This window comes from Carlito syrichta, unplaced genomic scaffold (assembly GCF_000164805.1).
Source record: "Carlito syrichta isolate Samal-C Ts95f unplaced genomic scaffold, Tarsius_syrichta-2.0.1 Scaffold47086, whole genome shotgun sequence".
Lineage (NCBI taxonomy): Eukaryota > Metazoa > Chordata > Mammalia > Primates > Tarsiidae > Carlito > Carlito syrichta.
In genome coordinates, this window is record NW_006991182.1 from 268807 (window position 1) to 293647 (window position 24841).

The following is a 24841-nucleotide window of genomic DNA, read 5'->3' on the forward strand; positions in this document are numbered from 1 at the left end:
TGCCCTGGGCCCCAACTCACCCCGCAGTCGGGCTCCAGCAGGAGGCCTTCCCGGGAGGCCAGCCAGGCCTCGGCCTGCTCCAGCCCCTGCCGCAGCTTCTGCAGGCCCCAGCTCTCCACGCAGCGTTGCCGGCGCTGGGCCCAGGCCTCCTCAAGCTCCTGCAGCCGCCCTTCCAGCTCCCGCAGACACTCTGTCACCTGGTGGGGAGGGTTGCTGTGGGTAGGGGCTTGGGTAGAGCCCCCACCCTGGGCAGGGCAGGCTGGAGAGCCGACTAGAGGGGCAGCGGGAAGGCTGCGAGACCCGGACCTTCCCCACTCAGGCCTCTCCGTCCTCGCCCCCTTCCCATCCTTCAGGTCGCCATGCCTGTGGGGGCTTCTGAGGCCGCAGGCAGTCGGGCTCCATCCCCAGCTCAGCCCCAGGCCCACCCTGGGCTCACACCTCCAGGGACATGAAGTGGCTGTCGTCCACCAGCTGCTGCCCTTCCCGCTGTACGTCTTGGGCTTGCAGGCAGTGCTCCTTGATCTCTTGCCCCAGCTCCTCGTGCTGCCCCAGGAGCTGCTTGGCCCCTGCTGCATCCCCAGCCAGCTCCTCGGAGGATGCCAGCGCCTGCCTCTCCCGAGCCCATGTTCTGCGGGGCAGGGAAAGGAGTGTCAAGGCTGGCAGGGCAGCCTGGGGAGCAGGGGCAGGGAGGCTGAGTGGGGAGAGGGAGAGCCCAGCTTCCCAAAGAGCCAGGATGTCTCCACCCTGCAGGGCAGGACTGAGCTGACAGCCAAGGCAGGACACCTACAGCAGTTCCCGGCAGCGCCTGAGGAATGCATGGCCCTGGGCAGCCTGTGCCAGCCACCGGCCCCGCTCCTGGGCCTTCGCCTCCAGAGTGGCCCAGGCCTCCTGCACCCCAGCCAGTGACACGGCCAGGCCCTTCTGAGCTGCAGGATGTAACTGGCCCAGTCGGCAGGCCTCCGACTGCACCCGTGCCACCACCTCCTCCATAACTGCCAGTTCCCTCTGCAAGCAGAACACAAGATCCAGCGTCAGTCTCCCCACTAACCTGATGCGTGCTCCCCATTTAGGAGCATCCGGGCCTCCTGGAGAAACCACCTCCACTCTGCTCCACAACCTGGGCCAAGTGCCGGGGTGGGGGGACGGGTCTCTAGGGAGGAGGCTGAGGCTGCAGTCCCTGGGGTGGGAGGGGCCCTCACCTATCACCTGGGGGAGGGTCTGAGCTAAACCTCCTGCCTCTGGAGACCCCACGCCCTCCACCTTCAGAGATGGGCTCAGATGAACAGGCCACAGGGCATAGGTCCCCACCTCCATGCGTCGGTGCTGTTGCTGCAGGGTCTGCACAGACGACAGGCTATGGGCTCGGTCATCTCCCTCCAACAGGGTCATCTTCTCTTGCATCCAGCCCTGGAGCTCGACTGCTGCCTGCTCGAGGCCGAGGATCTCGCAGGCTGCAGCCAGGTTCTAGGAGAGGAAGGGCCTGCTCAGGGCTGAGCACTGCTCCTAGGGCTTCTTCCTCCCTGGAACATGATCTTCTGGGCCACCTCCTTTTGATCATAGGGCTTAGTGACATTGACCAGCCCCAGGTCCAGAAAATGTCCCAGAGGTGGCAGCCCTCAATGAATGTGATGTCGCTGCAGTGGGACAGGGCCTAGGGTGTAGGTGAGGAGCTGCTTTGGAGCACCTCTCATGCGAAAGGCAGGGGTGAGGTCTTGGAGAGTGGGGCACGGGTCTGCCTGGGGCTTAGGTAGCGCCACTTCTGATGCGGCTGGGAGTAGGGGGGAGGAAGGGGCAGCTCAGGAGGGTGCTCCAGGGCAGCACCCACCGAGAAAGGAAACTTCTGGGCTGTGGGGCCTGCCAGGGGCTTTGGAAGCTGGGCTGCTTGGATAGAAACTGCCAGCTGTGGCTGAGAGCTACGGTCCTAGAAGAAAGCCGAACCAGGAAGGGAGAAGGATGGGAGCTTGTCACGTGATGGCGAGACCATGCAAGGTAAGTGTGTGTGGTTAACAGAAAAGGCCATCAAGGTGTCTTGTTTGTGTTGAAGCCCATGCCTAGGGAGGGCTTAGAGGAATTCAGAAGCTGGCCAGACATGCTTCCTGTTTCTCCTCGGGAGGTGTGAAATCAAATAAGTGGAGAGGACTAGAAGGGGAAGACCGAGGCGATCTGCTTGCTGGCAGTCTGGGCAGCCATGCCGTACACATGCGTGCGCGCGCGCGCGCGCGCGCACACACACACACACACACACACACACACACACACACACACACACACGCTGGTGTGTCAGCAGCCAACACAGCTGCCCCCACCCCCTGGCTGTCTCGGCCTGACCTGCCCCGTGGGCACCCACCTCTGTGCGGGTTTTTACTGCCTTGTCCAGCCTCTCCCAAGTGGCTTCAATGTGGCTCCTCTGGGCTTGAATACGGGGATAGTACCTGGGTGCTCTCCGTTCCAGGGTACCTGCCAGTTCCCTTAGGGCTTGCACCTTGGCCTGCCCCAGGCTCTGGAGTTCCTTTCTGAAGGCATCAAACTTCTCTTCCAGCACCTGCAAGGGTGTGGGGCCAGGGAGGGTCACAGTGGAGGCGGCGCCTGGCAGCTCTTGAAGCTCATGAAGGGCCTGGTGGGCTCCAATGGCTCTGATATCCCTGGCCCGGGTTCTAGAACTGCAGGGATTCTCCAGAGATGCACCCCCAACCTCCCTTCTGCTCACTCCTGGCATCCCTCTCATCCCTAAGGGCAAACCTTCCTTGCCCTTGGCATCAATCCGCTGTCCCCCAGGTTTGCTCAGGAGTGACTCACCTTGACGCCCTCCAGGTCCTGCCCGTAGTCCTGGGACTCGGCGGTGGCCACCCGGGTGGTTAGCCAGGTGTCAAGAAGCAGGGCCTCCCGCTCCAGCTGGTGGAGCTGCAGCTGCTCCTGCAGACCTCGACCCCTGCCCTGGGCCCTCCGCAGCAGCTCCACGTGGGCCTCCTGCACCGCCTGCATCTGGGTTAGCACCTTGGGGCTGTGGCAGGAAAGAGACAGCCTGGGCTGGGGCCATCCCAGGTTGGACCAGCCTCGGGCTGCCTCTGTAGGGGACTTCCCTTTGCCCTCCCCAGATAGCCTGGCTCTGACCCACCTTTCTGGGTTCTTCCTGCTTTCTAGAAGTGCTGCTGTCTGCTGTAGCTGTTCGATGCGCAGGCTGAACCCCTCCAGGTCTCTCTTGGTGGCCTCTAGCCGCCGCAGAAGGACCTGTGTGGCCTCGGCACTGTGGCCCACGTCCTCACTGTCCAGGACACAGCCCCGTTCAGCCAGCCAGGATCCGGCTTCCAGAAGCTGGAGTGACATAGTAGAGACCAGTTTTCCCTGGACACTACTCTCCAGGGCTCCCTGCCTCAAGATTCAGAGCAGTGAGTCCCAGCGTGACAGCATATTTGAATGACCTGGAGGGCAGGGACAAGGTCCCTATGTCTAGGTCCCTCCCCTAAAGATCTTCATTTGGTCTGGAATAGAGTCCGAGTGTGTGTTTATTAAAGGTTCCAGGTAATTTTTTTTCCCCAGGCAAAATAAAGACACTTTATTCTTGGTTCATAGGGATAGATTTTGTGTTTGTGACTTCATAATAATAAAACCAAGTTTTAGTAAATATTCTTTGTAGTGAGTTTCTCCCTCTCATTTCATTTCCTTTTTTTAAAGCAGGATTTATTGAGAGGACAGAAAAGCTCTGAGAGCAATAGGGAACTCAAGGGGGTTGCCTTCCCTTTCATTTCTTAGCTTATTTATTTACTTCAGTTTTTCTTCCTTACAGTCGTGTTCACCATTCTGAGGTAACTTGGGCCTAATCATGAGGTGATATTTCCAGGTGGTTCTCATGGAATGCACTGGCTGAGAACTACTGGTCTAGGAGAAAGAGTGAAACAGACCAAACAAGCTGTGGCCTGTTTTCTGGGAAACCTGGAGAAGGAAGCCCTTGGGGGCAGGAGGCCGCTCAGCGGAGGAGACAGAAGAGGCACAGAGCCCGGAGACCCCTTGGGAGCTACCTTCTGCCCACACTGGCTCTGGGTTGTACCGTGCCCGGCCTGACGCCTTGCATGTCACCCCTCACCTCCATCAGAAACTGCTGGGCCTCCTGAGCCTGCTGCAGCCGCTGACCCCGCCGCTCTGCCTCCGCCTGCAGGTGGACCACGGCCTTCTCCAGCTGCTGCACCCGGGCGGCCACCTCGTGGGCGGCGAAGTGCCCAGCCTGCACCAGCTTGTGTCCGGTGCCCACCACCACCCGGGTCAGAGCCTCATGGCTGCTCATCTCACTCTCCAAGATCTGTGGAGAAGGAGGAAGAAGGGCTGGAAATGCTGCTGCACACTTGGGGGACCCGAGAGTTGTGCCTCACAGGACCCCACACGCTTGCTCCCAAGGAATTCCCGCTCCCCATGACCCCTCAAAGAACCACAGAGTTCCTTGGCTAGACCACAGACAGCACCCTTTCCTTGGCTGAGGAGCCTTGCTCGTGTCCCAAGGTAGGCCCTCACCTGGTGCTTCTCCTGCAAGTGCCGCACTGCACTCAGGCTCTGGCCATAGTCCTGGCCCGTGACCAGGGGCAGCTTCTCCTGCACCCAGGCCATTTCCTCATCAGCGTCCCTGAAGAACTGCAAGAGGAGGCTCTGGGCCTCCAGGACTGTCCGACGCTCCTGCAGGGGCTCCCACAGGCTCTCGAACCTGCAACAGTGGAGGGTGGGCCCAGGGAGGCAGGGGCTGTGGTTGTTGGTATCAGGGCTCACCCATTCTCTGACCCTCACTGTGAATGGGGGAGAGGTGGGAGGACGTGAGCTGGGGCCAGGGGTGGGTGTCCTCAGGAAGGCAGGGAAGGGGAGGGTGAGGCAGATGCAAATGGAGGCGGGGGCATGGATGTATCTACCTGTGAAGCAACTGACGGGCCTGCTCTTCCATGTCTTGGGCGAGACAGTGGCTTTCCTGTACGAAGGCCTGGGCCTGGCCCAGCTGGGCCTCTGCCTGTCTGGCCTGCCTGTTCACCGCTGCCTCTAGCTCTCCCTGTACATCCAGGAGCTCATCTACTCCAGGCAGGGTCTGGCCCCCTGTGGGGGCTCTCAGCTCGACTTCCACGGGCTCCAGCCAGCTCTCCAGTTCCTCCATGCTCCGCTGCAGACTCAAGGCCTGGGGCAGAAAGTGAGGTGGGCATGAGAGGAGGGGTCTGGGGCCCCAACAGCCGCTCCGTGGTGCCCACAGCCTCACCTTGCAGGCCCCCTGGAGCATGGCCGCCTTCCTCTGGCAGTTGGCTTGCAGCTCAGCCCAGAGCTCTCCCAGCTCCTGCAGCCGCTCCTGGATGGTCTCAGAGGCCGGGTGGCCCCCCTTAAGCAGCCTCTGCCCCTCCTGCAGCCACAACATGGCACACACTTCATGAACTGCTGGTGCCAGGCGCAGTGTTGATTCTGACCACCAGTCCCACGGTTGCAGTGTGAGTGTGTTCGCTGTGTGATCTTGAGCAAGTTTCTTAACCTTTCTGAACCTCACTTTTCCTCATCCATGTAATAATAATGGTTATTTGGCTTAAATGAGATAAGGTATATAAAATACTGAGCAGGACATTTTACATCAGAGGGAGCCAGCCTGGGGTCAGGACCTGCCTTTGCAGGTGAAAAAGGGAATGTTAAAAAAAAAGTGCTATGTTTTGACTCCTTCACCCACAGGTCTGCTAACCAGGCCCTGATCTCATCAAGACATTGTCTATTGAACACCTTTGGAGGGAGTGCCCCAGGGAAGCAACTGCTTCTCACTACACTCCAGTGCCTAGCATGGGGCCTGCACCCTGGAAGCACTTGGTGAATGTCAGTCGTCTGCTACTGAGGTTCAGAGCCGACTGCCAGGGCTCCACGGAGTCGTCTGGCCTGCAGGGCCGTCCTGTGGCCCTCCAGTACCGTAGGGCCTCACCATCTGCAGCTCCTGTTGCTGGTGCACACTCGCGTCCAACTCAGCCTGGAAATTCTGCTGCTTCCGCAACTGTGCCTGAAGCATGGCAGGGTCCCGACAACCATCCTCCAGGGCCACCAGGTTCTTCTCCCTCAGCCACATGGCCATCTGGGCACACGGGAAGGACCACCTTTGGGAAGTCTCAGAGGAAGGGCAGCATTTCCCGGGAAACTCCTTCCCCCCACCACACTCAATCCCCACCCCAAGCAAGGAGAACCTCAGAGGAATCCTGCAGGAAAGTCTGTAGCTGCTGGAGCTCCTCCAGGTGGTGACAGCGGGTCCTTGCTTGCGCCAGGAGTGCCTCTTTCCTGCCAGGAGGAGAGTGTGCTGGGCTCTCAGGTCTTCCCACAGGACCTGGAGCTGCTCAGGTGTGTGTGTGTGTGTGTGTGTGTGTGTGTGTGTGTGTGTGTGTGTGTGTGTGTGTGTGAGAGAGAGAGAGAGAGAGAGAGAGAGAGAGAGAGACATAGGCGTGTATGCGTACCCTTTTCACCTAGGCCATTCCTTCTTGGGTACCAATATTCCCTGAGGTTTTCTTTGAAATAAAGACACATTATACTTCCCCTCATATTTAGTGTCTGGTATGGGCTGAATTTTGTCCCTTCAAGTTTTTATACCAAGGTCCTAAACTCAGTACTTCAGACTATGACTGTTTTTTAGAGACAGGATCTTTGAGGTGACTACATTAAAATGAGGTCTCATATGAGTGGGCCCTAATCCAATGTTTGGGAAAGACTATGTGAGGCCCAATGAAGGCAGCCATCTGTGAGGCAAGAAGAGAGGCCTCCAGAAGACAACTTGATCTTGGACTTCCAGGCCCCAGGGTTGTAAGAAAGTAACTGTCTGTTGTTTATGCCACCCAAGTAGCATTTTGTTATAGCAGCCCAAGTAGACCAACACAGTGTCTAAACCATTTTTTTGATCATGCACTATTAGTAAGAACTTTATTTATTTATTTATTCATTTATTTTTTTGAGTTGGAGTCTCACTCTGTCACCCAGACTGGAGTGCAGTGGCTGCTCCCGGTCACCGCAGCCTTGACCTGCTGGGCTCCAGCGATCCTTCCTCCTCAGCCTTCCAAGTAGCCGGAATTACAGGCATGCGCTACCACGCCTGGCTGATTTTTTAATTTATTGTAGAGATGAGGTCTCACTGCCCAGGCGGGTCTTGAACCCACGGGTTCAGGCAATCCACTCACCTCAGCCTCCCAAAGGTGCGGGATTACAGGCTGAGCCACCGAGCCCGGCTTAGTAAGAACTTGAAAGTAGGCCTCCCATTATATATAAATATATCATATCTAACATTTATATATTTGATATATGTATAATTTAATAGGTTTAATATATAATATATAAATATATATTACAAACTGACTTATGTATTGTATACATACCTCTGTACCAATATTATTAAGTACATGACCATATCCACAAAAAAAGAAATTATGAAATTCATAAAGCAGGAAAAGCAGTCCTAATATACTCCCACCATGCACACCTTTTGTCAGCACACCCCACGCTGCTGTAAGCATGAACCTCATGGCCAAAGGGCATGGCAGGTGGGGGAGATACAGAGAGGCTTGACTGAAGCCTGGGAGGTGAGGGGAGAGGTTGGCACAATGCTGCCAAGAACTGCCTATAGGGACAGACAGAGGGGGTGTTGACGGAGACTAGCAAACCAGTGCTTGCCCTCTGTCAATTCACAGACTTCCATGGGTCCCCAGGAGTGGGGATTCCACCTGCAAAAATGGAGAGGGGATGGTCTCGGCCCTCGCCAGGACATTGGCACATGGAGCTATAAAATTTGTGGGCACTGATAGGCTCTCTGGAAAGGACTGAGATCCCTGCCATTCTGGAATCTGACTTTTGGTTGTATTTGCTTTGATCTATAAGTCTGAGGAGCTGGATGAGGCGGCTGGACAAGATAAGCTTTCACGAGGAAAGGGTGCAGCCTGGAGTCTCACAGGCTGGGCAGGTTACACACACACTTCTGGGCCTGATCTTTGGGTTAAATAGGCATAAGACATCTGCCAGCTTGCTGCTGCAGCTGGGCACCATGCCAAGATGTCAAGGGACTTTTTGTTCCTTACCACGGCCCTAAGAGGCAGGCAGGTGTTATCCACTCATTGTGATGCAAGGTTCAGCCTCTACTGATGGGAGGAATTTGCCTCATGTCCCACCATTAGTGGGCAGCAGAGGAACTCGGGAATGTCTGACCCTGGGTAGCTGACACACAGCTACTGTGCTCTGGTATCTTCCATTTCATTCCAAGGTTTCGTCTCAGTTTCCTAGCATAAGCTTATCTGTAAACCCCCCTCTATCTCAATTGGATGTAGAAAGAAGTGGGATTCTCTGTGTGTCATTTGATGTCTGTAACAGGCCAACACGCCACAGGGCCATCTGAAGGGGACCCCTGACATCTGACCTCAGTGCTTGGGAAAGGCTGGTGAGCTTGGGTCAAGCAGCAGAAGGTCAGAAAGGGAAGAGCTGGAATTCTAGATGCCCATGCCAGCCCACCACCCAGAGCCAGAGATACCTCTGAAGCATGGCCTGGCACCTGCTCAGGGCACCCTGAGCCTCGGGGTGTCCACGCTGATGCAGGCTGTGGGCTGTGGCATCCAGCATGCTGATCTTTTCCGTCTGTGCCTCCAGGTCCTGCTCCAACATCTTGTGCTTCCACAGGAGGGTCTCCACGTTGGCCAAGGGGTCCTGGCAGAAGCAGGGAACCTGACACTGTCCAAGGGGTGGCCCACTCCCCATCCTAAGCTATCTGCTTTCCCCAGAGCCATCCTCCCAAACATGCATCCACAACGTGATGGCTCTGTCCAGACACATCCCTCAATTCCCTCAAGGCTGCTTCTGGCTTTAGGACAGTGATTCTCAACCAGGGGAGGTACTGGGGATAATGGTTACATGTCAGCATTTCCAGGGCAGGCAAAGCTTTTTCTGATAACAGAGTCCCTAATTATCCTCTGAGGTCTCCCACAAATTCTACTCATCTGCCACAGGGTTGGCTCAGTGGTGGGAAAAGCAAATCTCTGAGTGTACAGGAAAGTGAGGAGGGCAGGGGTGAGGGGAACAGTGGAAGGAGGCAATGGGTCAGGGCCACACGTTACTCTCTAAGCGCTGTGGCATTCACTGCCAGGTACATGTGAACTGCTCAGGATTGATGGGTACGTAATCACCAAGTGACTGATGTGGTCAAGGGCAGGGGAGATGCCACAGAAGGGGAGGATCCCTGGCCTGTGGAGCTCAGACAGCACTGGCTGGTTTGATCCCCGAGGCTGCTCCTGTTGAGTACTGACCCCCGGGCCCTCACTGGCTGAGAAGTCTTCCTTGCTGCAAAGCCAACATTCCATCTTCTCCACTGAGCTCAGAAACAGCTAGTGAGAAAGAAAAAGGCAAGAGAAAGTTGGCAGGAGGTACAGTCACACTGCAGGTGGAGTGAACCAGTGACCCTTCTAGTAGCGGGACCTGGGTCTAACTCTACAGAACGAGTCCACACAGGCAAGACTTGATCTCGGTGAGCTGAGTGCTGACTGGTGGTAAAAGCACCCACACAGCAGCCCCTTTGGGCTTAGCTGTGGCCAGGGGCTGTGGGTCAGTGTGGGCCTTGATAGGTGAGGCCAGTGATGGAACTGTGCCTGCCTGTAGTTCCAGGGCCTGCTGCAGCTGCAGCTGATGCTCTTGCCAGGTCCCTTCCAGGCTGCTTTGCTCCTGTTCCAAACCAGCCAGGGCATGGCAGATGTCAGGGGTGGACAGGTGCCCAACTGTGAGCAGTCGCTGCCCAGGGCTTCGGGCTAGGCTGATGCTGTCTGTCCAGGAGTCCAGCTTAGCCTGGAACAAGACTGGGCTCAGATCTCCAGAGGCTGAAGCCTTCCAGGGATAGAGGAGGTTCAGTGAGTAGGAGGAGAGGTGGGGAAAACAACTAAGGGGTGGGATGTTAGAGGAGACAGACAGTACAGAAGACTGGGAAAGGACCCGAGTGCAAGTAAGGACGAGAGGGTGGGGAGGGCAGTGAGGAGGTCAGGACCCAGGAAGGCCCAGGACCCCACCTGCCCATCACCTTGCGTTCCTGGTGCTCTCCTAGCATGCGCTGGGCTTCCGCAGGACTGCAGGGAGCGCTTCGTGTGTCCATCTCAGCCCGTAGCCTCTGAGCTGCGTTTAGTAATTCCTGCAGCGTCGCCTGGAGTTTCTGAGCTTGGCACAAGGCATCCAGCGACTCCCTCCTGCCAACAGGGTTCATTGGCTAGTTCCAGGGCTCCAAACTCTCTTTCCCCTATGCCCACCAGTGTCTTTTCCTGTCCCCTGATTCCCTTAGCCACAGAAGGGCCCATGGGCTGGGGATTACTGGGGTGGGACAACACAGACAGTTGTTCAAAGGATGGAGAAAGATTCTTGGGGGAAAGTCAGAACCAAGGGGAAGTATGGGGGCTTAGAGGCTGGAGGGGCAGGGTCAGCAAAGGCAGTAAGGGAGCAAGGCCCAAGGGGTTCAGACCGCTTCTGGGCCCTGCTCTGGAGACACTTCCAGCCGTCCATCATCTCTCGCTGCTTGTGACTGAGGCTGTGAGCTGCCTCAGAGTTTCTCTGGCAGAGGCAGCCCACCTCACGCTCTAGGGACTGTAGGGGGAAGCAGGGTCAGAGGCTGGGGAGGAGAGCCCTGGCTGCAGGGGGCCCCTGCATGTGGCTCTGGTGCTCCTGAAGCCCCTCCTCCCCGCATCTGCCTGGGCCCACCTCCACACCCAGCTGCACACCTCCACCTGGCCCTGGATGAGGCTCATTTCCTGCTCCAGCTTCTCGTGTTTCCACAGCAGCCTCTGCACACTCTCCTGGTCTTTCCTGCCATCCAGGGCCTCTATCAGGGAACGCTGGTGGGGAGCAGGGGAGAATGGGGAGCAAATGCTTGACTTTTGCTTCACTGCAGAGGGGTCCAGCCCACCCAGGGTTTCTGTGTGGAAAGCAAGCACCTGGTGTGGATCCCCTCCCATTGCGATGGTGGGGTTGGAGCAGGGGCCTGGCTTTGGGGACCAGAGGTCCCTTCCTTATGTGAAGGAAGATGATTCAGAGGAGAGACTTTGGGTCTGGAGTTTCCTCTGAGGTAACACTCTCATTTGTGTGGTGCTTCCTGCTATATGCAAAAAGGAATGAGGATGGACAGGCTGGCCCGACTGTCTGAGGAAAGGAACCAGAGGAGGAGAACAGCTAGGTGTGCTCAGAACATGGTACCATTTGGTTCATAAAAGGCTTCCCAGTGTTACAGCTCCTGCCTCTGTCAGATTTTAGGCTGTGTCTCTCTGTGGTTGCTGACACAATTCTAGGGCAAACCTCCTGAGGGTTTTGGGTTTGCTGAGGGGTGGGAGGAACCAGGGAGAGTGTGCTCTGGCCTCTGGACCACAGTGCATCTGGGCCTGCCTCCAATGGGTGCTGCTATGGTCTGGAGTTGACTCTGAGAGCCAGTCTATCCAATGCCCCAGGGGGCTCCTGATGGAGAGGTGGGTCAGGGGCAAGATGCGTGGGAGACTCTAGCCTCCTCCCTTGGTTGCGTTTGTTCACAGGGCACAATGGGGCCCCTTCCACCTACCTTCTCTCCAATCCTTTCAGTGATGTTATCTAGCTCTCGAGACAACGTGTGTATCTCCAGGGCTCCTTCCAGCTGCTGCTGGTACTGGAGCAGGTTGCCATGGAAACTCGCCCACCTGGCCAAGGGGTGATGGTGTAACATGGAGTCTGAGGTGGCCTTCCACCCCTCTCCGGCCTCACAGCTCTCCCCAGCCTGGGACTGACCTGTTGTTGAGCTGGCTTCGTCGCTGGCAGATGGTCTTAACTTCCTCGGGGTCCCGGGTCTTGAGCTGCAGTGAGAAGTCACTGATGCTCCTGATGTGGGCGTCACCCACTGTGTCCTACAGGGAGGTTCAGGTGAGGGCACTGGCACCACCCACACAGAGCCCCTTCTTTGCACTGCAGTGGGCACTAGGTGGGAATGCCAGGCCCCTGGAGCATGAGAAGCAGCATGTCTGGGCAGTGGGAAAAGCTGCTTCCTCTACTGCAGCAGGTGCCTGATGCCGCCCGTCTCAGGAGCAGCAAGCAAGATCAGCTTGGAGCCTGCAGCCCCAGAGTTGTCTTTAAGGCCAGGAAATGTGCTCCTCTGGTTGGCAACCATGTAGCAGGGGGAGGATGACAGAGGCGTTTTGTTTTGTTTTGTTTTAGTTGGAATCTCACTCTGCTGCCCAGAACGGAGTATAGATAATGATGATCACGCCTCATGGCAGTCTTGACCTCCTGAGCTCAGGTGGCCCTTCCACTTCCTGAGTAGCTGCAACTACAGGACTGTGCCACCATACCTGGCTAATTTATTTATTTATTTTTGTAGAGACAGGGTCTTATTATATTTCCCAGGCTGGTCAAGCAATCCCCCCACCTCAGTCTACCAAAGTGCTGGAATTACAGACATGAGCCACTACACCTGGCTCCACACTTGCTTATTAATGGACACTTTTAAAGACAGAATGCAGCTTCTCGGGAGAGGTGGAATGGAATGGTGAGCTCTGGCTTCCTGGGGTTTTGGTGCCCCGCTTGTCCGACAACTCGCCTGGGCTGAGGCCAGTGCTGCTTGGACACAAGGCGAGGCTTACAGGTACACTAGGAGGGGATGCCCTTCAGGGTAGAGATGCAAACCTCCTGCCCCTTGCATCTCTAGAACTTGTTCAAATATCTAAGGCCCTTCCTATGAAGTGCCTTATATGGCATAGGCAGGGAAGGGTGTCTTTTATAGATGCCAGATAAGAGCCCAGAGGCTACCATGGCTCATCTGTGGCAGAGCCAGGATTCAAGCCCAGCTCCCCTGAAGTCTAGCTCTCTTCCTGCTATTGCATTCAGCATAGCATCTGTGAAGTTCCACCATTAGCAGAATGGTTTAAGCACAGCAGCCTTTTGAAAAATCATGCATACTTATGTCAGGAGGATAAAGTTAAACATTTGGTCTCTAACACCTGATGGTAAATACATTTGCCAAGTTTCTTCTCTATGCCACATAAGAGACATAGATTTTTAGTAGGGTATGTGTATGTGTGTGGTGGGGGGGTAGGGTGTGGGGAGAGAAGGAGAGGCTGAGATATTGAAATAGCCACACTGAAGAAGGGTTTTGATTATCCACTACATCCAGGCATACACACTACTTTTTAAATGTTTTTGTAGCAATTACAGGTACACAGGAAATTGCAAAACTCATGCAGAGAAGTCCCATGTACCTTTTCTTCAGCTTCCCTTTTATGGTAGCATCTGACATATGGATAATATTAAAACCTGGAAATTGACATTGGTATGATGCTATTAAATAGACTTGATTTGGATTTTACCAGTTTTCGGGTGTACACGTCTGTGCCTGGGGGGGCAAGGGCCTAGGAGTTTTACCACAGGTCTAGATTCATATAACCACCACCACACACACATGCTCCCTTCTCTCTGAGGCAGGCATCAGTCCCCTTCTAAAGATGAAGACACTAAGGCTTGGTGAGATGAGGGAGACTGCCTAAGTGCATGCAAGTAGTTGAGCACGGAGCTGACACCTAAGACTATGCACCTACCCTACTCTGAACAGTATTTCCTGGTGGGGGATGCCGTGGCCAACCTCTCCCTGGGCAGGTCCCCCTTACCCTGGCCAAGGCTCCTTGGAGCTCGTGGAGCCGCCTGCAGAGCTGCAGGCAGTGCTCAAGGTCCCGGCCCAGGTCTCCGACATTCACCATCACCTCCTGTGAAGGCCGAGGGTGGGGAGGGCAGCGCTCTGAGCACTGGCCCCAGGTGCCCAGTGCCCTGGCACCCACGGCAGGGGCAGTGTCAGGGCAAATGGAGGCTTTTGGGACTTGCTGCTGGGGCTCCCTTCCATCAGGGAGCTAGAGAAAGGTAGGCCTGGGCTCCTCCTCCCCATTTCTCAGCCTGCGGCCCCCAGCTCTGCCCCTGTCCAGCTGGGCTTCCACCTTCTCCTGGATCCAGGCCTCTGCAAGGTCCACTCTCTGCAGGAACTCCAGGAAATTTCGCTTGTCCTCTAGCTCCTGGCCCCGAAGGACCACTGCCTGCTTCAGCTCCTCCCAGTGCTTCTGCAGCACCTGCAGCCTCTGGGAGACCTCTGCTGCCCGAGTAGGCCTCTGTGCCAGGACAGCTTTGCCTTGCTAGGGAGAGAGGAGCCATCGGAGATCTTGCCTGCTGCCATTCTTCCTGCACAAATCCTCACCCCTTGCCCACACTGTGGGGATGTGGGGCGGGGGGCTGACTGTTACCTTGACAACAGAGGTCACGATCTCCTCATGGGCCTGGACCTCAGCCTCAAAGGCCTGGTGTTTCAGCAGGTGCTTCCACTTATCTCTCAGGTTCCCTGGAGGGCTCGGCTTTTTCAGCTGCTGGGTCCGCTCCTGGATCCAGTCCTCGGCCTGATGGGGGTAGGACATGAATCCCATGATGTTCCCACTGCCTGGGCCCCAGAGACACCCTGCAGGCCTAGCCCCCAGTTGTGACCGGGTGGCTGACTACGGGCCTCAGGGACAGGGGTGGAGGTGCCATTGGTTCTAGCACAGGAAGACATGCTCCAGGGCCAGTTGACCTAGTCACAGGAAGTAGCTGGGCAGGGCCTTGGGTGGGATCTCATTGTGAAGGTATGACCCCTCTTCCCCAGGACCCTGGGCTGCTCTGCTCTCTTCCCCTCCTCTCTTTGCCCTGGCCCCACTAGAGCTCAGGAAACAGGTGGTGTCTCAGCACAAAGGAGCTTGGAATCAAATGTTCTGGACTCCAGCATGGCCCCTGGGAAAGCCACTTAACTTTCCAAACCTCAGTTTCCCATTACAAAGTCGAGGTATGAAGGTCATCTGAAAACTGTAAAATATGGTTCCAAGGGAGGCTCTGGGTTGGGGGTGGCTCTCTGACCTGGGCCACAGCTCTGGAGAAGCCAGCTATCAGCAGGGAGGTGTGCAGAGCGTGTCCTCGGCTTCCTGCCAGTTCTTTCACTTGAGCCCGGCGCTGCAGCACGGTGTGGAGCCGGGCTTGCACCCTGGGGCCCTGGAGCATCTTCAACTGCTGACGCAGAGCTGCTTCCTGTGGGGCAGGGGCACAGCCCATTGTCCTCCCATCCTGGGGGCTGGAGCAGGGCCTGGCCCACAGTGCTCACAGCCCTTCTCTTCCCTCACCCCTGTGTGGCCGAGGGCTGGTTGATTCTCTCAGCCACCAGCCAGAACAAAGCTGCTCCCCAGAGACCACGTGGGGTGTCCACATGATGTGGACAGAGCTGAATGCCTCATGGTCCCCGCAGTGTGGCCCTCGCCTTCTTGGGCCCTTTACTTGAGCCACATGTACAACTGCCCTGTGAGTCCTGCCAGCACCCTGGTCCTACAGATACATCAGTACTGCCTCCGAGGACACATCAAGCACCCTATGACTCCACTCACGACTCTTCAGAGTTCCTGGACTCTCCCAACCTGAATACTCTGACCATGCCCAGGACTCCCTGAACCCATTACCTTCTCATTCTGGGCAGTCAGCACCTTCTGGAAGACCTCATGCTTGCGGATCAACTGCTCCACCTCTTCCACCGAGCTCCCAAGGGCATTGGTTTTCAGGGAGACCTGGATCAACAACCCACGGAAAAGTCAGAGGCCAGTGAGGCTTTCTAGTCAGCCAGCTCCTCCAGCTACAGTCTGGGCTGAGGCAGCACCCTGGATACTCTGGCGAAGCAGGACCTTGGGAGTGCCCAGGGGGCTAAAGCAAGCACTGAGCTTGGATGGGGAGCTGTGAGGAGGCATGGATCCCAGACTGGGGTGAGGGGCTGGCAACACCTCAACATGGGGCACGTGACCAGCCTCGGGATAACTTCCTCAGAACTCAGTCTGGGTGTGTCAGTGGAGGCCCAGGGCCTCAGCACTCTACCCCGTTTGACTCTACACCCAGGAGGAGAGGGGTGAGCAGAAAGAGTGGAGATGGTGAAAAGGAACAGAGTTGGGAGGGCCGGAGAGGGGACTTGCCTCCTGGGCCTCCAGGATCTTATCCAGGTGGCTGCACTCTCTGAGGAAGAGTTGCTCCTGCCATGCGGCCTGCAGCCTCTCTTGCTTCTGTGCCCAGGCCTGGAACACCTGACCCCGCTGGTCCTTCAGGACTTGCAGCCCTTCCTGGATCTGGGAGTGGACATGTGGGGAGCCTGGGCTGGGGAGAGTAGTGAGGATCCCGAGGGAAGCCTCCGAGGAGAGGTTGGCATGGCACAGTGGACAGGGTGCCATGTGGCCAGGCACAGGCGACATCAGGTAGGGTAGGCGGGGGCACCGGGAAAGGGGGCCCACCTCCTTGGCAGGTGTCCCTGCAGCCAGAAGTGCCTGCTGGCCCAGTTGGGTGGCCTGCTGCTGCAGCTCCTCCCAGGCCTCCAACTCTGCCCGGAGCCGCTGGTGGGCACTGAGCTCTAGGGGGCCGCTGCCGGGCTCCCGGGAGCTCTCCTCTGTCTGCAGTTCCTGCTGCACACTGGCTGCCCAGGAGGCATAGTCCTGCACCTGACCCCGGGGAGACAGAGGGAGAGCCGAGTGAGAGCAGGGCTGGTGGCAGGGAACAACAGCCCACTTGAGTCCACTCTCACAGCCGGGTGGTCAGAGCTCTCCTGGGTCAGGCTTCAGGTCAGGTGCATGGGGCCCTTTGTCACCGACTGCTCTGTTCTCATCCAACCTGCTCCTCTCGGTTCCACAAACCCTCCACCCATGCCAGACCCTCGCCAAGGCTTGTCTCCACCCTTTGCTCTTGCCATTCCTCCTTCTTCCTTCTCGTGTCTATAAAGCTTGCCTGGGTAGGTCTGTGGAGCAAGACAGGCTTGGTGAATAGTTGGTTGATGGAAACACAGGCTCACCTGTTCTGCAGAGCCAAGACCTTCTTTGCCTCCCTAGTGCCTTGACCTCTCACTGCTCTCCTTGTCCTTTAACCCTTACAAACTGTTGTCTGCTGAGGTGTGTGCAACTACACAAGGTAAGAGCTGCAGGGGTCTCGGGTCCTTTCCCAAACATCTCATCGCATAGAGAGTGAAGCACAAATGGCACGATGCAGGTGAAAGGGTTCTGGAGGCTCTAAACACGTGACAAACAGAGGCTAAGAACCTAGGGTCGAGTACCCTGCTGAAGTTGCTAGCAAGTGGCAGTGTGGGGTCCCTAAACTCAAGCCTTTCTGCAGTGTCATGGTTTGGGCCTCTTGGTCTACCAGGTACCAGGACACAGAGACTCCTGGGACGGCCCATGGCCAGGGCCCACTGTCCCAGTCTGACTCTCTGGGGGCTGAGGCTCATCTCCCCAGGAAGGCAGGCTCCATGGGGCAGCACTTCCACCTTCCAGCTTCTGTGCATTCTCTCTCTCCACCGCAGCTCCTAGCAGAGAGCTGCACTCAGATGCTAAGCTGATGCTGGCTGATCCAGAAGTCACTGTCTAGAATGCCTGGGTCTCCAGTTTTGGGCTTTCCCAGGCTGTTCTTACTCCCCAGCCCTGGCTGGGACCCTGCATGACTACCCTGTCACTCATCTCCCTGGCACTGACCCAAACCCAAGGCACCATTTCTCCACTCATGTGCTTAGTCCTCTGACCAGCCAGGCTGATCTCCAGGTGTGCTCACATCATTCCACCCTGTGTCCACACTTGTTTTCCCTCCAGAACTGGAGGGCTATATCATTAATGTGTGCACATGCAAGGTGCAACACACACACACACACACCCTCCCCACTTGAGGGTAAGGAGCCCTCACCGCCATACGGAAGCGGGCCAGGAGGCATGCACGCTCCAGCTGGGCCCTGCGCTGTTCCACGTACTGCCGCAGGGCCGCCCAGGCCTGTGTCACAGCTTGCTGCCTCTGCTGCACGGCTTGGGCTTGAGGTCCTGGACACAGTTTCTGCACCCTGTCTGCATTCTCCAGCAGTTTCTGCAGCTGGGGTCAGGGTATGGAATAGGGAGGGAAGGCAGGTGTTCTCCTGACCCTACCACAGAAGGATCCCTTGCTTGGGAACTCAGACCCTCCTTGGGCCATGCCCGCCGTGCACAATGGGCATTGGAGGCCCTGAGGGAGAGGAACAGACGCTCCAGCCTGAGGGGACCTGCAGGGGCCCAAGTGGGACAGGCAGCCACCTGGGCTTACCTGCTGCTCAGTGCCCGTGAGTTCATGCTCCAGCCCCTTGTGTCTCCTCAGCTGGACCTCTACCCCACGCAGGTCCTGGGCCACATCGCTGGGGAGGCTTGTGGCTTTCTCCTGAGGAGGGGGGATGGCCAAAGAGATCAGGAATGGAGGGTGGGCACTGAGCCTGGGTGGATCCCCTTCTAGAAAGAACCCTCTTCCTCCCCTTGGGCTCACACCTGGACCTGGATGAGCACTTCTGACAGATCTCTGTGAACTCTGAAGGTGGTCTCGGCATCTCGAAGTAGGCGGCCTCGGGCCTGGGTCAGCTCCCACAGTTCCAACCAGGTGGCCCTGCCACCAGGCATGTGGGAGACCAGCAGGAGATAAGCTACTAGCCCAGCCTCTCATGCCTCCCCCTTGCTGGGTCTGGTCAGCCTCTCTCCTCTCTGGGTTTTGTTGGGACTTGCCCAAAGCTCCTGAATAGGTCTCCCTTTCCTAAGACTTCCCAAACCTTCCTCCTTGGAGCCGGCATTCTAGATTTCCTATGAATTCAGTCCTTTGCTGCTCTAGTGCTCAGCATGTAGTTAATGTCAGTCCCCACCATATTCCTTACAGCCTTTGTGTGTTTGATTCCTAATATGTCAGTCAGATTACAAATGTTTTGAGGGCAGAGGCTGTATCTTCTCTCCCTTCCTCATTTACTCTGCAAACTCTAGCTGAGCTCCTGAGGCTTCTGCCAGCATAGGCCCTATGCTGGGGGTTATGAAAAAGTCATGACCTTGCCTCAAAGCTCACAGCCTGGAATGGATCCCAGCAGGTGAGTGGGCAACTAGGAATGTGGTATGGCAGGGGTTGTCCTGGTTAAACATGGGGGCAGGGGAAGCTCATGGGAAGGCCCTGACCTCTGGCCCAGCAGTCTCTTCCCAGCTCTTCCTCTTGAGTACTGGGAGCCAGCAGTTGGAAAAAGTGTCCCTGGGGATCTGGGCAGGGCTCTCTGACCTGCACGCCCAGCCTACTCCCTTCACAGACCACAGCCTGTGGCAGGCTCAGCTTCCCTGGAACCAGCCCCCTTTGCAGGTACCTGAGGCAGGTAGAGCCAATGTGGCCCTCGGAGCATGCCACCCTCTCTTTTTTTATTGTATTTTGAGTCAGGGTCTCACTCTATGACCCCGGCTCAAGTGCAGTGGTGTCATCATGGCTCACTGCAGTCTCAAACTCCTAGGGTCAAGGGATCCTCTGGCCTCAGCCTCCCAAGTAGCTGAGACTACAGGCACACACCACCAAACCTGGCTAACTTAAAAAAAAAATTTTGTAGAGACAGGATCTCATCACATTGCCCAGGCTGATCTTGAGCTCCTGGTCTCAAGCGGTTCTCCCACCTCGGCCTCCCAAAGTGCTGGGATTACAGGCATGAGTGACTGTGACAGGCCTGTCACCCTCCCTTAACACTCCAGCCCCTGCCTGCCCTCGGCCTACTGGGCACTCACTGCAGATCCTGCTGCCTCTCATAGGCCTTGGGGGCAGCACTGTGCCCACACTCTAGCAGGTTTTCCACCAACTGTTGGCAGGCCGCTACCCGCTGGCTGCCCATCTCCACTTGGTGCTGAAACTTCACAAACGTGGTGCAGAGATGCTGAGGGGAAGAAGGGGAGCGGTGACAGGGTGGCCCCGCTGGCTGGCTAGGCAGCAAATAGCCTCAGTACCCAACTGGGCAACATGGATTGGACAGCCACAGTGCTTGCCCGCTCCACTCAGAAGGCCTGCCCTTAGCCAGGGCTCACAAGCCCCACCTCTACCTCCTCTATCCAGCCCTGCCAGGGTCAGCCTTCCCACCCAACAGGTTCTGCCTTGGTGTGTCCTCCTTTCCCGCAGTCCTCCTCTTACTAGAACGTGCTTGTAGTCCTCTCCAGGGCTCTCCCCTCCTGTGACCACCTGCTTCTGGCCGGCCAGCCAGCCCTGCAGGTCCTCAGCCTCCCCCATGAATTCATGCAGCTTCAAGGTCCCCTGCAGCTCCCGGTCTCTGTGGTGACAGCCCATGGATCCCCAGAGGTTAGTTTCCCACCCCCTTGATAACTGAGTCAGTCAGAGGGGGTGACCTGAAGGATGGGATTGTTCATGGTCGTTGCCCAAGCCTGTGGCTCAGGATTCAGGGAGAAGTGGACAGGAAGGAAAGTGTTGGGGGCAGAGGAGGGAGTGGGTGTGAGATGGTCAGCTGGGATTTGTGGGGTCTGGGCTCCTGCCCCACTGGCCCTCATGCAATAATGTGTGGAAGGAGGAAGGCAACATACAGCAAAGACTCGGCCTCTCTTAAATAGCTCTACAGGCCTGGGGACATAGGGTTCCTTCCAACTTAGGGCCACGACATGGGAACAGTCAACTGTGGCCAGGCCCTGCTCCACTCAGAAGGCCTGCCCTCAGCCAGGGCTCACAAGCCCCACCTCCACCGAGGAGGGGATTACAGCAGTTCTCACCGTGTGGCTGCCAGTTCCTGCAGTGCCTGCAGCAGGCCCCAGAGCCTCTTCTGCACCACATCCAGCTGTTCTGGGGCTTCAGGGCCAGTGAGGGCTTGGGCCCTGTGGCCAAGCTCCTCTGCGGAGTGCCAGTGAAGAGCCAGTTCCCACTGCAGGGTCTGCCAACACATGAGGACCCATGCCAGGCTCAGCTGGGTGACCCATTCATCGAATCTGTTCACCACCCATCATTCATTCACCCATCACTTCACACACCCACTCATCTACCCTCTAAGTCACCCACTCATTCACCTGCCACCTGATGCTGAGGGAGTACTTAGTGTTCCATGAATTAAAGACATGGACTGTGCCCTCAGAGGGCTCATTACTTAGCAGGGAGAGGAGAGCGCTGGTTAATCTGGGCCAAGGACGGGAGGGCACAGGGGGCATATACTGGACCCAAATATCAAAGTATAAGAGAGGGATGGAATTAGGTATGCTGCCCAGTACACACGGGCACGGAAGCTCAAGCGCACGAAGCCAAGGCGACAGCCTTGCCCTCTAGGAATGGCTCACTGAAGGGCCTCAGTCACAGAACACACTGAAACAGTGACCACAGGGCTGTGCAGAAAAAATACCCAGACAGGAGGACACTTCAGTGACAGCAGGAACTAGGACTGCTGTGGAGTCCAGGCTTTGGGGCTTGTGTGGCTCTGGGAGTCCCAACTCCAGGAGGGGGGCTTCCAGGCCTCCTTTTCCTTTCTTCTTTCTTCTTCTTCCTTCTACTTCTCCTCCTCCCTCTTCTTCTTTTTCTTCTCCTCCTCTTCCTGCCCCTTCTTCTTTTTTTAGAGACAGGGTCTACTCTGTTGCCCAGGCTGGTCTCAAACAATCCTCCCACCTGGACCTCCCAAAGTGCTGGGCTTATAGGTGTGAGCTACTGTGCTCGGCCTGGCCTCCCTCCCTTGAACAAGGGGATGCTTGTGAGAGGAGCTGGGCTTCAGAAAAGGCATTTAGTTAACTCAAAAGACCATAGGCAAAGGATGATAAGAGGAAGACACTTTTGGAAGATGTGGAGAGGGCTGGAGCAGGTGACCCCAAGAAAGGAGAAAAGTGCCGGGGGGGGAGGGAGAGGAAGCAAGAGGAGGCAGAGAAACTCTGAGACCACAGGGAGAGGCAACACTTGTAATGAGACAAAGAAGGAAAGAAGAGCATAGGTCAGGACACCTAGGGTTGCCTAGGGGCACTGCAGGATCAGGGCGGGCAGTGGGAATGGGTCTGGCCGTGTATTCAGGAAGCAAGGGGGGGACTCTTGCTTTTGAGGAGTAGAATGTGCCCTTAGGGAGTGTGACAGTCCCTTTCTCACAGTCCATCATCACCCACGGACACGCCATGTCCGTGGCGTGGGATGCTCAGGACATGGTACCTGGTGCTTCTTAATGAGCTTGAGGGTGGCTGCCTCATCTCTGCCATAGTCCTGACTGCTCACCAGCAATTGCTTCTCCTTCACCCAGTCCTCCAGCTCTGACACATCCAGAAAGTACTGCCAAGAGAGGGGCCAGCTCACCTTGAGGAGCTCAGACAGGACCCTCCGTCACCCCTTGGGGACACCCTGCACAAAGGGGCTTCTGTGCTCACAGGGATACTAGCCAGCTCCTAGCCCAGAGCCCTCACCACTGACCCACCTCCCCGAGAGTCGACAAATCCCCCCTCACAGAACCTGTCCTGACTTCTGCCCCTTCCCCAATCCCGCCTCTTTGCATCCTACCTGCTGTAAAGTGACGGCCTGATTCAGGCACTGGGCCCGTGCCTCACATGCCCCTTCCAGCTCTGCCCAGTGGTCTTCTAGCTCCTGGCACTGCTCCATGATGTGTGGGGCTTGGGGGTGCCCTGAGGCTGCCAGTTTCCGTCCGGAGCCCAGCACCCATTGCACCTGCCTCTGGTGAGCTTTCACCTCGGCCTGGAGCTCCTGCCACGGAGCAGCATGAGAGGCTGCTGCCCTTAACCAAGAGGTGTCTGGAGCAAGCCATGGGTGTGGCTCCAGACCCAACTGTGGCAGGACCCAGGTCAAGAATTGGAGCACTCAGGGAGAAGGGCTCAGAGGCCAGGACACCCTGTGTAGGACTGGGAAAGGGATGCCAGGGATCTTGTAGGAAAAGGGAAGCTGTTACCTTGTGCTTGTGGCAAAAGCTCTGGGCACCATGCAAGTACTTGGCATAGCCAGTGGGGCTGCCATGGGGCATGTGCTCCACCACCCACATGAGCTCCAAGTTGCATAGGTGGCAGAACTGGTACAGCTCAACTGAGGCCTGTAGTTGCAGGCGCCGGGCAGCCACATGTCCCTGCAGGGACTCGAACCTGGGTGGAAGAAAAAGAGATGGGAGAGCCTGGGAACAGGGTGAGGACAAGTCCCCCGGTCCTTTCCTTGGCCCAGCCAGGGACCCATGAGAAACAAGGTCAGGAATAAGGAAAGCCTCATCTGATGAGGGAGGCTGCTGGAGGGCACCAGGTACTAGATGATTTGTCTGATTTCAGATTGTGGGGTGTACTGCCTAGGGTGCCTTGTGGGGTCTCTGACCCTCCTACCCTGGGAATGACTACTCATAAGGGAAGGCAGCTTAGGCATCCCCAGGTCCTTTAGGTGCTGCCCTGCTGGCCCTTAAGTTCATATGAGGGGAGTGACACACAGCGGGGTAAAGACGTGACAAACATGTGAGTGAGTGGGCAGGGCCCCACCTCCGGAAGTACTTCTGGGTCTCCTCCAGGATGGCCTGGGACGTGGCCACACAGTGGGCCTGCGAGACCAGGGCGGCCACCTGGCCAGCCAGAGCCTGGCTCTTGCTCTCCAGTCGGCGGTGCTGTTCCTGCAGCCTCTGGCTCGAGTGCAGGTCCTGCCCTGTCTCTGCACTCTGCACGGCCCCCTCGAGCCAGTCCATCTTCTCCTTCACATCCTGGGGAGGGAGGCAGGAGGCTGTGTTGGGCTCTTGATGCACAGCACAGCAGGTGGCCCTCCTTGGGCTCTGAGACTGCAGTACTCACAGCGCCAGGGTCACCAGGGACCAATGGAACCTCTGTCTCCATCACCACCAAACCTCCCCCATGCCCTCATGCTTCTTCCTCTCCCAGGGGATTCAAGCTGTGCTGACCACACACTGGTACACAGGAGACAATCCTGTACTGGCCTATGGATGGGCCAGAGGCCTCCAAAGGCAGGGCTTCACAGGCCCACGCCAGAGTTAGCAGAACACCTAGACTACCCCGCTTCCATCCTTCTCTCTTCCCCCACCCCAGCCCAGCTCAGCCTCAGACTCCCTCTCAGGATCTGCCCCTCTCCCCAGCGTACCTGCAGCTGCCTCAGGAGCTGCTCTTGCTGGGTAGCCTGCCGGAGCTTGTTCCCATGTTCTGCCATCTTGTGGTTCAACTCTTCCCACTTGCTGCTCAGACCCTGAAGCCTGGCCCGGATATCCTCAAGGCCGTGGGGGCTGCCGCTCAACAGCTCTCTCCCAACCTGGAGTGGAGACAAAGCCCAGGGAGTTTTGCTGAGCTGCTGGTACCACAAGCAGTCATAGCAGCTGGATGCAGGTGGCAGAGGTGATGGGTGGCTGGCCACAAGCCATGCTCCACAGGCTACCTGGACACAAGCAGCTCATGTGGCTTGACTGTGGTCAGAGGTAGGAGGGCTTTCCTCTGATCCCCACAGGGTGAGCCAACACTAGGCTGTGGTGGGAAAGAGCACTGTTCTAGGGAAGGCGGCAGGCTCTGGGACTTGCTGGAGAGTTAGCAGGGGAGGGACAGCAGCAGCTTTCTGGGCTGGTGTGGACCCGATGCAAGGCGATGCCAGTGGTGTAAAGGAGGCAGCTGGGGATCCTAGCTTCGTGGGGACTAAGGTTGATTCTTCCATGTGTTCCGTGAAAACAGGTGGTATAGTGTGGGCTGGAAATGTGAAGATGAGGAGCCCCGCACCCCCTTTCCCACGTTCCCCACCTGCTGCAGGCTCTCCATGTGCCCACGGGTGGCCAGCAGCTCACTCTCAGCTGCTTTGTGCCACTTGAGTGTCCGCAGGATGTTGCTGGGCACTCGGGAGGACTCATCGGCCACCATCAGCCCCTTCTCTTCCATCCATAGCATCAGCACCGACACGTCCCACTTCCATTCCTGCCCAAAAACCAGGAGAGAGTGGGCCTCACAGCCTGCGCGCAAGAGCGAGTATAAGGACTTACCTATCTTTACCAAGAGGGGCCTCAGGTGCCTCCATGGGGAAAAGCAGGGCAAGAGTCAATTCTTTTTTTTTTTTTTTTGAGTTGGAGTCTCACTCTGTCGCCCAGTCG

General features: G+C 56.9%; 1 protein-coding gene across 1 annotated transcript in view; it reads right to left on the reverse strand.

Annotated features, from left to right (window-relative positions):
* SPTBN5 (spectrin beta, non-erythrocytic 5) overlaps positions 1–24841 on the reverse strand; it is a 50964-nt gene that overhangs the window by 4343 nt on the left and 21780 nt on the right. The window contains 40 exon segments of the mRNA XM_021707477.1: positions 21–197; positions 439–628; positions 788–1005; positions 1309–1464; positions 2348–2542; positions 2797–3001; positions 3116–3312; positions 4082–4294; positions 4504–4690; positions 4890–5146; positions 5225–5362; positions 5921–6067; positions 6177–6267; positions 8492–8664; positions 9261–9338; positions 9604–9792; positions 10022–10184; positions 10454–10575; positions 10710–10823; positions 11537–11651; positions 11740–11855; positions 13608–13703; positions 13929–14120; positions 14229–14378; positions 14869–15036; positions 15459–15563; positions 15960–16109; positions 16272–16475; positions 17701–17880; positions 18088–18198; positions 18303–18417; positions 19554–19699; positions 19951–20086; positions 20538–20695; positions 21940–22056; positions 22282–22482; positions 22685–22871; positions 23250–23464; positions 23857–24021; positions 24498–24668. Coding sequence (XP_021563152.1) covers positions 21–197; positions 439–628; positions 788–1005; positions 1309–1464; positions 2348–2542; positions 2797–3001; positions 3116–3312; positions 4082–4294; positions 4504–4690; positions 4890–5146; positions 5225–5362; positions 5921–6067; positions 6177–6267; positions 8492–8664; positions 9261–9338; positions 9604–9792; positions 10022–10184; positions 10454–10575; positions 10710–10823; positions 11537–11651; positions 11740–11855; positions 13608–13703; positions 13929–14120; positions 14229–14378; positions 14869–15036; positions 15459–15563; positions 15960–16109; positions 16272–16475; positions 17701–17880; positions 18088–18198; positions 18303–18417; positions 19554–19699; positions 19951–20086; positions 20538–20695; positions 21940–22056; positions 22282–22482; positions 22685–22871; positions 23250–23464; positions 23857–24021; positions 24498–24668 — 6408 coding nt within the window.